The 18,163-nt window shown below is 33.9% G+C and overlaps 1 protein-coding gene and 2 pseudogenes across 1 annotated transcript; 1 reads left to right on the top strand and 2 right to left on the bottom strand.

The window, feature by feature from the left end:
* Positions 1-590: 590 nt before the first annotated feature.
* LOC120202769 lies at positions 591-6,448 on the bottom strand (annotated as a pseudogene).
* A 2,663-nt stretch (positions 6,449-9,111) lies between these two features.
* LOC120202902 (agamous-like MADS-box protein AGL18) lies at positions 9,112-12,466 on the top strand. The gene is made up of 8 exons (XM_039203255.1): positions 9,112-9,415; positions 9,533-9,614; positions 9,739-9,803; positions 10,161-10,260; positions 10,956-10,997; positions 11,337-11,378; positions 11,478-11,617; positions 12,280-12,466. Exons 1-8 carry the CDS (start codon positions 9,234-9,236, stop codon positions 12,368-12,370), a joined length of 744 nt encoding a protein of 247 aa, XP_039059186.1. The 5' UTR covers positions 9,112-9,233; the 3' UTR covers positions 12,371-12,466.
* A 2,577-nt stretch (positions 12,467-15,043) lies between these two features.
* On the bottom strand, positions 15,044-16,575 carry LOC120202767 (annotated as a pseudogene).
* Between the last annotated feature and the right edge of the window lie 1,588 nt (positions 16,576-18,163).

Here is an 18,163-nt window from a genome sequence, read left to right as displayed (position 1 = left end):
GATTGTTTTTCATTTGTTATTATGGTGCCTACATTATCACACAATTGATTCTTTAAAATGGTTAATTGTACACTTAAGAAACTTCCTACCATGCTAACATGGCAATATTAATGTTACACTTTTGCTTATAAACCAGACAATGGAGGCTTGTGAAGAACTCAACACAATGCAGGGCATTATGGCAATGCCCATGCAGTACATGGTGGTAACACGGCCGAAGTAACCATGAATGGAGTCAATTTATTAACGTAATCTACAGACGTGACTACCTATAAGAGTTATGATCGAGTTTATAATTAAGATCTTCTGATGATGTAAACCATGGAATTGAGAATGAGAATGAGTTTAATTAAATGAACTCTAAAAGTAAAAGTCGACGGAGCATAAGCCAAGTTTCGATCAGAAACCGAGAATGCAAAATCCTATGGGGTAAGAGCAAAACAATGGAACAGCAATGTGCCATTTCGATCTCTATAAGCTGAAGCTCATGTTATGGCATCCAAAAAGAATATCAAAAGATGTAGCAACACTCATCAATCATGATCTATACTATAATCGGGATTAGCCCCCCGGAGTTCGAATACTGAGAAGTGCTCTAACCAATTAGTCTCATTCATCCGGTTTCAATTTGGTTCTCCGACTCTTACTGGGAACGATGAGGCAGCAGTACTCACTGTGAGTTTGAAGTCATTATGTTCCAATGTGAAGCTCATGCAGGACCGGAGGGGAAAGTGGTGGTATTGCTAAACCATAAGAAAAATTTTCAGTTATTTCCATGATCCTTCGGGCAGCTGCTGTGGATTCTTTCACAATAATCTTTCTGGACGAAGTTATTCCAGGATCATCTATTCTAGAAGAGTTGACACTATCGACCGACGACAACTTGTCGTTCGACATAGTTGTCTGTGCCAATTGTATTACAGAAGCGAAAACATCAGATTCCCGAAGTCCTTGAATTATAACCTGTGGAACAGAGGAAAAGGTGAATGAACGATCATAGCATCGTCGAAAAACCAGGAATGTGGAAGTTTTGCTCACCATGGGAGCATAAATCCGAGTTAAGGTGCCCCTCCTCAAAAGCTTCAAGTTCAGTTCTTTATCAGTCCACACTCTCCCTCCATAATTAGTACAAACATTACTAGCCGAATGTAATACAAAAACACGATGACAGCAGTGGTGGACTAATCTAACATGATTTTTGTTACACCTCTAGAAACTATCCTCGGAGACTACCGGTTCCTAGCCTTTTAGAACCCCTGAATAGACACCTTCACTTGCCGGAGTTTCTTACAGTCTCATATCCTCCGGACGTAAATCCTCAAGTTAGCTATGGTATTTGAACAAGACCTCTAGACAAAACTTCTGACGTGTGAAGTCAATCCACTAGAGCAAATCAAAGATATGATGACCATTTTTATATAACATGTCAACCTACAAGTAACTATGATGGCCCTATATCAGATCTCATCAGACAGAGACAGAGTTACTATTATAAATCCCCCTCTGCCACGAAGAAAGAGGGACGTTTTCTTCTTCCTCGGCTACGTGAATGATCTTCCAGCTAATTCTTTCCCAAAAAGTCATCGACCTGCGAGTATTCACTGGAATTAAAAGAGGTGAACCGCCAACTACCGAGAAATGAAAAGAGAAAGTGAGAAAACATGCGTCATGTCTATAACTTTTACCTATAAAATGGCCAAAGCTGAAATCAAGAAACACGCTCCTAGTATTTAATTAAATCAAGTTCAACATGATAGCAGATCGGTAACTTAGATTCCAACTTTCAACAATAGTAAATCAATTAAGTGAAAGCACGGGCAACAGAAAATAGAGATCACGCCAGTTAAAAACCAGATAAAAACAATGTGATGATGATATCGATTGGAACTCACAGCTCTATCAAATTCTAACATGAAACATCTTTTAACAACGTCCTTTGCAGGCTTGCAACTACATCGATCAGGCCTCGATGTTAGATCGGAAAATTTGGGGTATGTATAATGCAGAACAGCTGTCTCATCCAATTTGATCTCACTGTCAAATATCACACAAAATTAAACTAGTTAAATACCTGCGTCCGTAGCATACAACCCGGCGTCCGATCTCTGGGCACAATGGTTTGCGCTTGACCAAATGTGCCTCGCCTGAAGAACAGCAAGGTACGCTTTACTAAGTTTGCACTGTGCCTTAGCACTCAAGGCAAGTGCCTTGATCGCACTGGTATATAAAAGACATGAGAAAACTTCCTATTGCTCTAGTTCTAGATATGCATAAAAATGGCGTTAAGAACATAAATTCATTAACAAAAAATGTGGAGAAAAGGAGAAATACAGTACTTTGGAGTCTTCATGTAGTTTTGCCATCTATGTGCAGCAAAGCAAATAGGAAATTATACCTCGGTAAAAGGTTCCTTGACATCATCCCCCTCGACACTGCTTTCCTGAAAATTTTATATGATTTATTTGCTTTCAGTGTCAACAATAACTTACCCATCAAACCTTCTTGTCACCAAAATAAGGCACAAAATTAGCCATCAACACTTGCACAAATGATCATTTTGATCCCTGTTTTTCTAGCAATTTAATCCCCGGTGTTCTAATTTTTGGTCAAAACATCCCCTATTGATGTAAATAATTAGTTGAATAATTGTCCAACACATGTTGCTGACGTGACATTTCCACATGCGTTCAATTGCGAATATGGCATGTGCCATGTCATGCAAAATAAGAGATATGACATGTGACATGTCATCCAAAGTGATAACATGACATGTGTCATGTCACCAATTAAGCACGTCTGAAAATGGCATGTCAATAACATGTGTTGACCGTTAATCAACTGATGATTTACATCTAACATGAGCTATTTTGACCAAAAATTGAAATGTTAAGGACTAAAATGTTTCAAAATGAAGAATAGGGACAAAAGTGATTATTTGTAAAAGCTTGGAGGCTGAATTTATCATTATGCCCCTAAATAAACGCAACGAACATTATAGTCTATAAAGGCAGCTCTACTCGCATAATTTGGAAAGACAACCATATCAACATTCTCTGGTAACCTAACAGTAATCGTCTCAGAGAGCACTCACGAGCACCCACAGGATGTATGAGCTCATCGGTGTCAAGAATAATTATTGTATAATATCAAAAATAGCCCCCATGTTTATTAAAATGGCTATTGTATTTTAACTCCAATGTTTAATTTCAGGGCAAAAAGGTCCCTAACGTTTGTTTGAATAGCCACTTTGACCCTTATTCCATTTTTTAGAGCATTTTGGGCCCCCTACATTTTATTTTAGGGTAAAAAGGCCCTCATTTTGGAGCGTTAACCTTTTGTTAACTAACAATTTTCAATTCACAGAGGGGCCTTTTTGCCCCAAAATAAAATATTATGAGCTAAAATACTTCAAAAATAAAGACTAAAGTGACTATTTAATCAAACGTCAGATACATTTTTGACATTATACCTACAATCTAATGGTAAATTAAAAACATTCCAGGTCATATCTAGCTTACCCCGGGTACCCAACGCTATTTATCCCATAGCTCATGTCTACCAACATGGGGGCTTACTAGAATGGTAGTTAGGTCCATAACTATCGAGTTAAGTTTGAAAATATTTTGAGTTCAATTTTTTTAGAGCTCGAGTCGAGCTTCAATTTTCTATTTCTAATTGAATTTAATAATTATAAACTCGTAATCTTTCAAATAAAGTCGAATTCAACAATACTGACTTCCTCGTTTACAACCCCAGTGGTTAGGGAGACTTTGATTACATTGCAGTCATTTAAGTCTTGTACAAGAAAGAAGAAAGTAAAAGAATTGACCTATAGAAGAAGAACACAAGAAAACAACTACTTCTCATTATTCAGAATTCAACCAATCATGCACAAACCTTTTAGCTTGTTGTTCCTCTAATTCTTTTGTTCCGTATATCACTTTCACCTCCTGTACAAGATGATTTAGTAAATAGCAACAGAATCGATGAGGAATAGACAGAGATTTAAATAGCAATCGACTATTCAAATTACGGTCGTCATATAGCGGTAAAGATGTCGTCTGGAACTGTTATTGTACAATCATGATACCCGCAATGAATATAATGATACTCGCTATTGCTACAACTGCGATAAACGTAACACAACAAAAAAAACGCAATTTAAATCCATGGAATAGACAGTAAAACATACAACAAAGTACAGAAACCAAAAGGAGGAACGAAGATTTATACTCACTGGAATTGATTCTAGGACTTTAGATACATTAGGAGAGGCAGCTTTCCCCTCAACAAAGAGGAAAAAGGTTGAAACTCCAATAACCTTGTGATAAAAGATCCATGGCAATGTCTGTTCTAATCCTGCAGAAGTACAAGAAATAATACATTTCTGGCATACAGCAAAAACAAATAAAAGAATGTAAGAGACAGCATCCACAATTCATCAAATCACATACATTAATGATAATAATGATTAGAATTGTAAATGAGACGAGATAAATCGTAAACTGCTTGAATTTGATTAGGTCCAAATTTAATGGACTCCACTCTAACATTGGAGCTCAATACATCCGCCCCTGGATACGAGTATGTGCTTAATAGAGGCTAGGTTTTTTTATGTATTTAGAAGATCTTTAAAGGATTATATCTCAATATCCATATTAGGGTATATCTCGAACATAAATACTGAAAAAAATGAAGAGTGCTCCATTCAATTTTGAAATTCATGAAGAGGGACTTCACAGAGTGCTCTACTGTTTATCCTACTTCTAAAATTTTAAACATGTAGTTTATATGAACATATATAATATTGAGATGTAAACATTAAAATATTAATTGTAATAAAACCCAATTATATATGCATGAACCAAATCGATCTCAGTGATAGAGGAATTGTTGTTGTTTTTTAGGTTTTGGGATCGAACACCAGGAATGACAGGGATGTGAGCATTCGATGTCAAATGGTTAAGAGTTAGTTATCTTCGAACATATAGTACATCGAATTATTTTTACATTCAATGTAATCTTCAAATTCAAAAATAAAGTTTAATCTAATCTTTTGACCAATGTTTTCGTCGTTAACCATTACAAACAAACAAGATAATTCATGGCGCTAACAAGATGGTTCATGATGACTGATGATGTGACAAACGAATAAAAATGGTTTTTTAGTTGAGTTCGAGGGTCATTTTTTTTAAATTTAGGGGCTTATTTATTTTGGGTAAACTACACAAATGATGCCTTGATTATAGGATGATACTTTGTTGAATCTCTCTATTATTAAAAGTTACAAAATAGTCACCATACTACTCATACTTTTATGTTAAAAAATTGTCATCCGTCTAAGTTGAATGTTAACATGCTGATTGAGTTGTATTTTGTGGATCGATTCTCCGTTTACAGTATGTCGTCAAACCAGTACTTGAAATATTATATCGTTGAGTGCGAGCCAGTGCTTAACATCATTAAAATATGATTTTACCATATTTTAGTCAGCATGTAAACGTTTAGCTCAAACAATCGACAATTTTCTAACGGTAAAAGACGAGTTTGGAACATATGAATAGTCAGATGTCTATTTTGTAACATTTAATAGTCAGGAGATTCAACAAAATATTTTCTTATAGCCAATGGACCATTTTATAAATTTTAATAGTCGAGGGAATCAACTAAGTTGTACCTTCTAGTCGAGGACCATTTATATACTATACCATTTAACTTTTTAGGGAAAAAAATTAAATATAAAATATTAAAATAAAAAATTAATTCTAAAGTTTTTAAATATATACAATTGCACAAAATTGATTCATATTTTGCTTAAAATGATCAAGAATCTAATTTATATATAAATATATCCATTCAATTTGCATGGTGGTAACTCGGATCATATTCATCTGGCCAAGTCTAATTACCTAAAACAACTACTGAAATTCTCAATTTAGCACAATTTTCCACCTTCAAGCAAATCAGCTGTGTAAAGATATTAATTACCGAATCCAAATTTAAATAAAACCTGTAAACATCAAATTCTTCTCCTTACCAAATAAGTAAACAGCACAAAACTTGATTTAATTACATATCAAACAGATCCTCTGAAACTAATTTCGAACACATTAAAAAAGAATCCGAAATCTCTTCGCTAATCAAAATCAACGAAAGAGATAAAGAGATATAGTTTCGCGATAACTTAACTTGTTGATCCGCTCGATTTTGCGCGCAAATATATCCTGCCAAGCTGCTCGCCTTGCTTCCTAACGGAAACACTCGTCTTATTGCCTTTGTAAACCACGATTCCATGCTGCTTACTATCTTCGTCTTCAAAGAAGCTTTTGTTCCCGGCCGGCGCCGACAGAATTGTCGCCGGAGGAGTAGAATCGACGGCCGGTGAAGACTGTGCTGGACGAGGATAGAAGAAATCTGTGGGGAAAAAGTAATATTGAAGACCTGCCATGGAAATTTGGAACTTCGAAATCTGAATCGAAATTTTTTTGGTTGTTGTAAACGATTAGAGGTTTTGAATGCTATTTATAGGGAGAGGGAAAAGACGGTTATTTCGTTTGGTAATATTGAAGATTTTTTGCCTTTTTTTAAAAAGGGAGAATAACCTTTTGGACTCTTTAACTTTCCTACTTAAATCATTTTAGCCTATAAATTTTTTTCTTTTTTCTTTTTACTTTTTTCTTTTTTCTTTTTTCTTTCGGACTTTGGACTTTTATTTTTATTAAATTAACCCAAATATAAATTATTTTATCATATTTTATCGCGACACCAAAATTTTCAAAAATATAGAAATATAAAAAATAGTTGATCTCAATATTTCAATAAGAGATGAATAATAATTTTTCATTTTCATTTTTTTGATGATCTTTATGAGTATGACAAAATAGATAGTGTCGTCTTAATAGTGTCATTATTTTTTTATTATATTTGGGTTAATGTGAAAAAATATAAAAGTTTAAGGGTTAAAAAGACACAATAAAATATTAAGGGATAAAATAATTAATCTGTTACAATTGAGGGGCTGAGAAGGTCATTCTTCCTTTTCTAAACGTGTGTGAGATTTTCAATGCGTGGCGCCTTTTCTTTATGTGCCGTTGGTTTGCTACAACGGCTTGTTTCTGTTGACTAATGGCTTCTAGAATTTTTCCTAATAACTTTTGGGTCACGTTTCGAAACCATGACGGACCCATAAATATTTTTTAGGATGAACACATATATATTAATAATAAAAAAATATTCGTATGTAATAAACACAAATAAAATTTTAGGGTGGATACTATTAATAAAATTAACAACTAATATAAAAAATTCGATTTCAAGATAGACACATACCCACCCTGAACTATATGTACATCCGCCACTGTTTGGGAGTAGAATATTCCTTTTTATGATTCATCTATATGGGATCTAATTAGAGATGAAAAATAATACACTGTTGATAAATTTTGACTTAATTCAATTTTAATTTAATTTTATAAGTTTGATTTTTTTATGAAATTTTGATTTTATATTAGGTGAGATTAAATAAATTTAGTAAAGTTGGATCGGATTTGGATTTGGATTTGGATTTGGAGAAAAATGATAATGTATCATCTTTGGATATTTACGAAAATATCATTTTATGTATTTATATGTAGGATAAATTATTTTATTTACTATTTTATTTATTTATGTATTTTTATTTTAGTCACTAGATTATTTATGAAAAATCATATTTAATGTTTTTTATTTCTATTTTGATATCCTTTCATTAAGATTGACAATTGATTTAACGAAAACAATAGTATGACATGATATAATATCAATTTTAATTCTCAAAACTTACACATCCTATCGAATTGAACCTAATTTTAAATAATTCAATAAATTTTCAATAATCTTATCGATATTTGTCTTTGTTTTAATTTGAAATAATGATTAAATTATTAATAAATCATTTTGAAAAGGGTAAAGAGAAATTGATTCACGATTTTAAGGACACGGGTTCTGGGATTCGATCAAGGGCAAGGATGATGGTGCATCGGGTAGTGGGGTTTGATGGTTGAAGGGAGTTACGGGCAGGGCGCCCTTGTGGTGCAGGCAAGACACGCTTGAGTTACTAAACGAGGGGTGTTAGTTGGTCGGTTGGAAAAAATGAGCAGAAGAGTACGCTCAAGTAAGGTTGAGAGCTCAAGATAAGGGTGTGCTAAGGCTGAAATGGGGTAAAGAGGATGTCGAGGGCACATGCATGAGGGTAAAAAAGAAGACATATAGCTGAGGGGGCATTTGCGCTGCGTTGGGGGAGAGGGTCGAGGATGGTGATAAAGAATTGGTGATAAGGTTTAGGGATGAGGCTTACTGATAAAAGAGAGAGAGAGAGAGAAAGAGGAGTAGGAGGATGCTGCAATCGAGGGCGAGAAGAAACCATGACGCATGATCGGAAAGAGTCACGGAGCTTTGCTGCTAGTTCTTGTAAGATGGCATAGGGAGGCTGAAGGGGTGTGACACAAGCATGAAAGGTGCGTAGGAGTGCATGGAGCCTGAGGGGTGGTCGTTGCTCAAAATGTTGAATAAAATGTGATCTAAGGTAAAAGTTACAGCACCAACGAGCTAGGGTTAAGGGGTAATGAATATATTCATAAACACTAATCAAACATGACAATGAATATTAAACGAACGAATACGACACACGCCACTTAAAATAAATGAACATAAATAAAAATTTAAAATTCTTAAGCATAAATATAAACAAACAACTAGAGCAAGGTCTATTTGCTCAATCTTGATGCATTTATTGTTCTATTTATGTTGGTGGTTTATAAAAGGTTGATATAATATCAAAATCAACCCTTGATATTTACATTTTTATTCAATTTGAACCCTTTAAGTTAAATTAATCCTTAACCTTTCATTTCGAGCCTACCAAAAGAAAAATAGAAAAGAAAAGAAACCCAAGCAAAAATGGAATCCACATTGAGAGTTGAATGTCCAAAACAGTTGACTAAAAAGGCACAGAAAATAAGATGGAAAACAAATCAACCAAAAAAGAAAAAAGAAAAACAGAAACCAATCCCTATAATAATTAGACTTTCCATAGTTGGAGAAATTGCTATAATAATTAGACTAATCCCTATATTTCTTGCCTTATTTTCTTCGCCGTGTTCTTCTTGTTATAAACCATTGATTTTTGAAGCTACAAAATCTGGGTTTATCATTCTTTCTCCTTTTATTTTTCCGGGAAAAAGTAAAACAAACAGATGGGTAGGGGGAAAATCGAGATAAAAAAGATAGAGAATTTGAATAGCAGGCAGGTAACGTTTTCGAAGAGGCGAAATGGGTTGTTGAAGAAAGCTAAAGAATTGTCCATTCTATGTGATGCAGAGGTTGGTGTTATGATTTTCTCAAGCACTGGCAAGGTCTATCAATGGTCCAGCACCAGGTATATATATATGAATTTAATTATATTTTTCTGGGTTTTTTTATTGATTTTTGATAATTGAAAAACTGGGGGTTTTTTTTTGCGTTTAAAAAATAACATGGCATTGTATTAATGTAGCATGGAACACACTCTTTCAAGATACAACAGAGGCATGGAGGATGATCATCATTCTCAAGAGCATCCTTCTGATGAACAACAGGCAGAGGTATGTACGTCACACTGATATGTTTAGATTTTCTTTAAATTTTTGTATGTATTTGGAGGTCATATCTTCGTATTCATATAATTTTCTGACGTTGTTTTCCCCTTCGTTGAATAAGCAGAAGTGTCAAGCAATTGATGTGAACGCCATGAAAGAGGAGTACTTGAGGCTACATACAGAATACATGTAAGCCATTTCAATTCTGTTGTTTGCTATTTATATATATAACTGAAGAAACGAGGGATGAACTATTGATTGGTCTAGCGGGATAAGGTGTTAGATCTTTTAAACAAGAACAAAAGTTCAAATCTTAAGATGATAGAAATAAATCGAATTCGAGTTTTGAGCAGCAGACACGAGCATAAATTTGAAAGGTTCTTCTTAAAAGATCATATACGTGCACTCGTATTCGAACATCGATACTTCACATGAAGAAAGAAAAGAGTTCGAGCAACATAACTCGATATCAGGCAATAAGTTGAAAAATGCATGAAGCGTGTAATTAAGCATTTCCATTAGCTAATTTCAGTTTGTGATTTGCAGGCAGCTTAATGGTAAGGAATTGGATGGTCTGAGTCTCAAAGAACTAAAACACCTGGAAAATCAATTATGTGAAGGAATATCGTCAGTTAAGCACCAAAAGGTACTGAAATAGTATAATGCAATTTGTTGCAGATAAGTAGATTATCTCTTTTTGTTGCGGAAGACGACTATCGGATAGAACAAAAGCACAACTGATAATTTGAGAAAATAAAAATAAAGATAAAGAAAACACAAATTTTACGTAGAAAACCCCTAAATAATATAGAATAAAAACCACGGGCAACGGTAGAAGAATTTCACTATGAGAAAATAGGAATTACAACTTCTCTCGATCTAACAAGGAGAAAACAATGACAATTCTCTCTTGATAAAAAGGAGAAAACAACTCTCAAGAAACTCTTTAAATTCTCTAGTATTAGGAGAAAGCTAGAATGATTTAGAATGGTTTTGAAGTTAAATGGGTTAGGATATTTATAGTTGAAGCTTAAAGACTAATCTTGTAAATATCATAAATTATAGAGACTAAATGTGCAATTATCCTATGTCATAAAATTCAACATTTTCCAGCTACTTTTCGGTGTCAATTTCCAGCTACTTTCGGTGCATTTATGCACCACCGAATTTTTACTTTTCGACACTTTTTTGTTTGTAATTTTTTTTCCAAAAAAGTTTTTCACGTAAAATCTGTGTGTATTTCTTTTTCTTCCTATAGTTTTACGATCGATTACTCATCGTCATCCATAACATTATTGAATGTTCTTCCCGCTGTTAAAAGCTGAAATTTCAATTTTGCAGGAGCAAATTCTACTTAAGCAACTTAAAACATCTAGATTACAGGTAAATTCTAAATTCTTATGTTCTTCCCGCTCTTCATTTTTTTCTTTTTGAAATGTTCGTATCCGATACACCTGTCGGATACATTTTCGAACATGTATATAAAGATATGATCCTCAAAATATTATAAAAACTTCAAAAAACTTAATCATATCCATAATTCCATATCAACATATATCGATTATCTAACACTAACTCCACATCAACATATTCTCATCTAATCCTTAATTTAATACGGACACTCGTGTTTGATACATATTGTAATGTATTTTCATGCACATCTTTAGCAATCAAGTAATTGTAGTTAATGATTAATACTTTCGTATATTTATGTATTTTCAGGAACAGAAAGCTATTCTAGAGAATGAAGCTCTACGTAAACAGGTACGAAGACTAAACAATCAACTGGTACATGCATACGTATATACATACATACGTATTGAGGTATTGAAACTTGTATGCTCTCCACCGAATGTGCTATAGGTTGAGGAACTGAGAGAGAAAAAAAGCTCAAATTTACTAGAACTGAATCCGCTGCTGGAAAGAAGACTTGATTCCCTCAATGGTTCAAAGGCTGATGATCATAACTGTGCTTCAGATGATGACACTTCCTTGCACTTAGGGTACGTATGCTTAAATGAAAATTTAGTGTTCACAGTATGGACGAAAACAAAATTTTATATCAAGGGTGCGAATTTAGGAAGTTATATTAGAAATCTAGAGGTGCGAAATTAGATCATCAATAGAAAATACAAAAAAAAAATCAAAACTACACGATAATTTAAAATTTCCATCCCTGATTCAGAATATATTAATGCTTTAGCTCAGCTCAATTTGATTCATACCTAGATAATGTCCCAACGTCTTGAGAATCCACCACCAAAAAGGGTGTAGTCAAACCGAATAGAGCTCGAATAGTTATAAGGTAGTATATGTTATAACGTCTTGAGAATCCACCACCAAAAAGGGTGTAGTCAAATCGAGTAGAGCTCAATTTTCTTAACCTATTGACAACAAACAAACACTCTACATTTGAAACCCATGATTCTTTTTTACCATTGAAGACACTTGATGGATTCTAAACTCGATACTTAATATAACTAGAACTAAAATGATGTCATTTATTGATATATTGCAAGATTGATCCACGTAAAAATATAATTTTTTAAATATAAAAAAGAACTTCAAAAATATTACTAGTAATGTATTTATGTCACATACATATTCGTAATGCACACACACTCGTAATTTTGCTGACTGAGGATACGAAATGTTAATTTCTCAGGTTATCATCAGGTTTAGGGCGGAAGAGAAAAGCTGCAAAGATCGAACCCATCATGGCCAATGATTCAGGGAGTCAAGTGGCTTCCGAGTGATTTTTCTTTGTTAATTTGTGTCAATATTAATTGGCAGGTTTAGCCCTTTTGCTAATGCCAATATGCTTCTAGTTTCAGCTTCTTTTTTTAGGCAATTGAGTTCATATTGCTTCTTTAATTTCATTAATTCATGGCTGCCAAAATTTTACTCCACACTCCACATTTTATTATGTAAAGGATAAACTACAAATTTCCATCATTCAACTTTGACTATACTCATATTTTGATCACTAAACTTTATTTTCTTTAATTTAATAAATATATTTTGGATTACTCAGTCTTTTATAACTCGAGTGTTAAATCAGAAACAACAAGATGATGTGATCGATATTATGCCGACATGGACTGTGTTTTGTTGACACAAAAGCCACTTATTGGCCACATCATTTTTCTTTTTCTTTTTTGCTATTTTCTTCTTGGTTTAAAAGTCACTTTTGCCCTTGTAATAAACTCAATTTATTATTTTCACCCCTATGGTATTTTCGTATCAATTTAGCCCTTAAAATTGTTTAATTGCACCATTCTATATCTTAACCCTGACTTAAAACCCTAAACAATAGTAAATATTTTAAATATTGATATAATTGAGCAACTTCAAAGGATAAATTGTTGCGAAAATACCATAGGGGCAAAGATAATAAATTGGGTTTACTACATAGACAAAAGTGAACCTTAAGCCTTTTTTTCATGACAAAGATGAAATTCAATGTTTCATCCTTATGTCACGTAGTGTTAAAATCATCTTTTTCAAATGTTTTCTCTATCACACAAGACATTGATAAATTTGTCTCATTGTTGTCTATCATTCTATCAACTTAAATTTTTTCAAAATCTATCTATAATTCATGAAACTAAATCTAAGACAGAGAATAAAAAAACTTCGATCTACAACTTCCATGATTTAGTCAATATAAAATTAAGATATATAACTTGTTTTCTACTCCACCCTAAAGGGTTAACATCATGTTTTTTTATTAGCATGCAACGTTAATGGTATTTTCATCCTTTAACGTGAGTATAATCTCGTTAAGAATGAGAAAAGGCTTGCTATTTTCATCCGTTGAGCTCATATGCAAGAAATTAGAAAGTTTCAACTGAAAGTCAGCTGTTATCTGGGGTGATCATAATTCGGTTAAAACCGAATTATCTGAACGAATTAAATTTTTTTTGGTTAATCAATTAATTAATTGTTAGTTTGGTCGGTTAATGGTTAATGTTTTTCAAACTTTGATTATCAGTTAATTCAGTTCAAAATCGGTTAATTAACTAAATTAATTAAAATCATTAAATATTTAATATTATATATATATATATATATATATATATATTATTTAGCTTTAGGAGTGTTTAAGCTTTGATTTTAATCGAATTAATCAAAAAAATTAAATATTTAATATATAGTATATGTTATTTATAAATTTCAATTAAATAAATTTCAATTAATTTGGTTAACTGGTGAAATTAATCGAATTTAGTTTGGTTTGATTAAAATGTTTTCAAAAATATAATTATGTTAACGATTAAAGAAAAAACTCGATTAATTCAATTAATGGTTATTAGATTCTGTCGATAACCGAATTAACCGAATAAACACCTCTACCGCTATCTACATCTAATTTTCAGAGAAAACACAACCAGATATCCCACATAGAAAGAAATACAAAAAATTATACCATATCCTCTTCACATATCTAATACGAGAAACATTGATTTTCCGCAGGTTTGGAGAAGCAACCTACAATGCATTTTCCATTCCAATGTAAACTATTTTCGTTCAATTAAAATTGTTATTATATCATACTACGTCGATATTTTTGTTATTCATAAGTGATCAAAATAGAAAAATATGTGGAAAGAGCTAACATGACATGTACATGTGACTTACTCCCAAGACCTCTAAAAATAACATTAATCCTTTTACAATCGAAGCCATTTAACTTATACGAACTTTTATAATATTTGTTTCGAATTAATTAGTTAAGAATTATATAAAGAAATTACGTTTTACCCAATTTTAGATTCAAATATTGTGAATTAAAAAATTATTTTTTAAAAATTGATTGATAGATTTATTTTGATAAGTATAAAATAGGCGACATATAAAGATAAAATATAGAATACAAATATTGTTATTTATTGACTTATTTAATATGATATTTTGAACGAGATAATTTTAAAAATTAAAAGAGATACATTTAATAGGACGGAGGAAATATTATTTACATAGTTTCAAAGTTGAAACAAAATCCTTCTGTGTTCCCACACTGATTCCTTCAAAGAATGAAGGACAGAAAGAAACCAGATTGCATTGATTACCAGTTCAATCAGTACCCTACAGTGAGGATCAGGGTTTCAAATCGCGGTTGCGGTCGCGTTTTGGTCATTTCGAGTTTATCATGATTGTGCCGTCGCGGGTGCTATTACGGCTATCGCGGACGCTATTGAGCGCTATTGCGGGTGTAGCGGGTGTAGCGGGTAATTCAGTCGGCGGCGAAACCGTTATTTCGCGGGTGATATCACGTTTTCTGACCGTGATTTGAAACCCTGGTGAGGACTGAAGGAAAATTGTCAATTCCAGAGAAAAATGATGATAGAAAGTATGTATTCAAGTATGCAAACGTATCATCAGAGGATGATCGAGCCAGCTTTCCCAACGAGGATGATCCGGCCTCGAAATCATCGCATCGACATCAAGGTTCGGACTTTGTGTCGTCTTTCGGCTTTTTTGGCGCTCGGGGTCCTCTTCATTTTCCGCAACTCCTCCATCACGGCTTTCTCCACTGTGTCAATGGAGTTCAAGAGCTTCTTTTGGGGTGTAACAAGCTCCTCTCCTGATGATTCCTCTGTTTTCGATCGGTGACGTTCAGCAAAATCTTCCACATACTCTTGATCGACGGAGGGCAAGGCTTCGATCCGGAAGTCGAAGCTGGTGTTGAGAAATTGGGCTCGAGTTGAGCAACTGATGATATGTTTGAACCAAGAAGAGTTTCATTATGGGGTAAAGGAGTCTCGGCTGATTGGCCTTCACCGTCTCGTAACCGTACTCTCCGCCTTTTGATGGCCTGTTTATCTTCATCAAATTCAGTGAAAAAAACTCTATGGTGCTCAAGTTAAGCAACAGTAAATAATCATTGAAGTTCAGCGTCAAAAGCCATAGATGTTAAGCAAAAAATTATATCTGGTGCTCGAGTTATGCAACCAAGGGACCAAATGTGGCAATTTCATAGGATGCTAGTAGTATAATGACTAACACAATTGATGAAAGTGATAGCAGAATTTAGAACAAATTGGGAAAAGAATAGCAACATGATCCAACTAAAAAAGTTAAAATAATCTTGAATCTGAACTACGGATGAATAAGACACCTGATAAAAAATGAAGATGATAAGATGAACATCAAACAAATGGATTATGAATGAATCCATGAATCACAGGCAAATGGATTGTGGATGAACAAGACACCTGATAGATCAAAGGGGATATTGGGGTGTGATCGTATTCCTTAAAATTTAAAATCCCACTATCAATGACGGATGTATGTTGCTGTTAGAATGGACAACTGTCTACTCTGAAATTTACTGAAATTTGAATTTTTTTCTATTAATATATGTATGCTCATCCTGAAATTATGTGCGCGCTCCGCAGCTGCATATAGCCGCTAAATTTTTAGTATAAAATATAAAGTTAATATCCTTAAAATTTATATTAGGCCATATAAATAAAAGAGGGAAAAAGGCCATTAGTACACTTACGACAGCAGTAATATCCCGGAGAGGTGTTCTCGGGTACCAAGAAGGTAACGAACTAGCTGTACCTCTACCCCTTCCACGACCCAATGGACTCTGTGTCGGAGCATTCTCTCTAACCCCCCCCCCCCATTGTTTTTAATTGGATAAAGCTCTGCATCACATTGCCTAAGTTCTCGGTGTCTTTAAATGTAGGGAAAACTCAATTCATTCAGGTTGTAATTTTCAATATTTTGGAATAGGCAGTTAATCCTTCCTAAGGCTGTTATTATTAATCAGAAGTGTGTAAGATTTTTGCTGGAGGAATACAGACAAACCTGCAAAAAGGGCTCGAGTCAGCTGGAATTCTATTTGTTGTCCAAAATCTGAAGAGGGGATAGGCTTTAAAGATTTGACGACATGGAATGAGGCTTGCTTGTTCATGCTCATTAAATCAATTTTAAGAAGGGAAGGTTCCATATGGATTGCATGGATCTATGAGCATGTGCTTAAGGGCTCCACTTTTTGACAAGTGAGCGTGAAAGCTACGAGCAGCTGGATATGGAGAAGGCTGTTGAAGCTAAGAACTGCTGTGATGCACTTGGATTTCTCAGACCCTGAGCTCACTCTTGCTAATGTTTGGGATGTTATCCTACATAGGAGAGACAAGGTAGAGTGACACAAATTGGCATGACATTCTTTCCATATTCCAGAGATTCTATTATCTTTTGAATGACAATTTTTAACAAATTCCCTACAAAGGACAGGTTGTATTGGTCTTGATGTTGGATGTTGGATGTATCCTTTGTGGAAGTGAACCTGAGACCATAGATTATATCTTTTTTGGTTGTTCTTTTTTCAAAACTGTATGGTCAAGTGTTCTTCAGATTTATCATTTGCAGCGTCATGTGAGGGATTGAAGATGGGAGCTTGCCTGGGCGATTACTCATCTTAAGAGTAGGTCCCTACTTGCTATTGCTTTACAAATTGATTAGAATTCTTTTATTTATCATGTGTGGAGGAGAAGAATTTGTGAACTTTTTAGCAAAAAAACTTTGTAAGAAGACAATATTAAAACAAGAGGTATAGAAAAAGAAACAAATCCCATTAAAATGAAGAGAAAATCAAGCATACCCAGAACAGCAAACATCAAATCAAACAGGAACAGCATGAAGAACCGAATGAATAATAAACTAAGAAAGAAAAACAACACCATACCGCTGACACCGGAGCTTATAAAAATGGAGAAAGATCTTTGGGTTTGAGGAAGAGAAGGGAAAGAACCAAACAGAGCTGGCAAATTAGAAGGTGGGAGCGAAAAGGAATGAAACTTAGAAAAATAAACGTGGATTATAATTTCGGGTGAATGCTTCTGTTTCTAACTGTTATCTAATTATTATTGCTTCTTTTTCAAGCTTTTTCCGAGATTAGTGAATTAGGGAACGGAAAAATGATTGAATGGACTATGATGGTGAAGACAGGTAACGAGAAACTTGGGTTACTGTTTGGATGGTGGGAAAATATTTTTGAGAGGCAGATAGTCCTGCAAACGAACGGAACGACATAAACGAACAAATTTTTTTTATTCATGTTCGTTTATTAAGAAATATAGCTTGTTCATGTTCGTTCATTTAAATAATAAACGAACACGAACGAACGAACATAAACGAACACGAACGGACGAACATAATCGAACACGAACAGTGGCTAATGTTGAGTTCATTTACAGGCCTAGGCAGAGGCAGTGCGACGATGACACTCGTCCTTTTATAGTTTGTGTTTTTGTCTTAGGATGGAGCTAAATTTATTCTAATTTAAATTTAGATTTATTTTAAAATTTAACTTTAGGGTAAAGTACACAAATAGTCCTTCGACTATGGGATGATACTTTGTTGAGTCCCTCAACTATTAAAAGTTACAAAATGATTATTCGACTATAGGGTGTTGCTTTGCTGAGTCCCACGACTATTAAAAGTTACAAAGTGGTCACCCAACTATTTAGTATGTTCCTAACTCGTCATTTTCCGTTAAAAAATTGACATCAGTCTAAGCTAGATGTTGACCTGTT

The sequence above is a fragment of the Hibiscus syriacus genome, unplaced genomic scaffold (assembly GCF_006381635.1).
Source record: "Hibiscus syriacus cultivar Baekdansim isolate YM2019G1 unplaced genomic scaffold, ASM638163v2 tig00009009_pilon, whole genome shotgun sequence".
Lineage (NCBI taxonomy): Eukaryota > Viridiplantae > Streptophyta > Magnoliopsida > Malvales > Malvaceae > Hibiscus > Hibiscus syriacus.
This window is presented reverse-complemented; position numbering and strand designations above follow the sequence as displayed.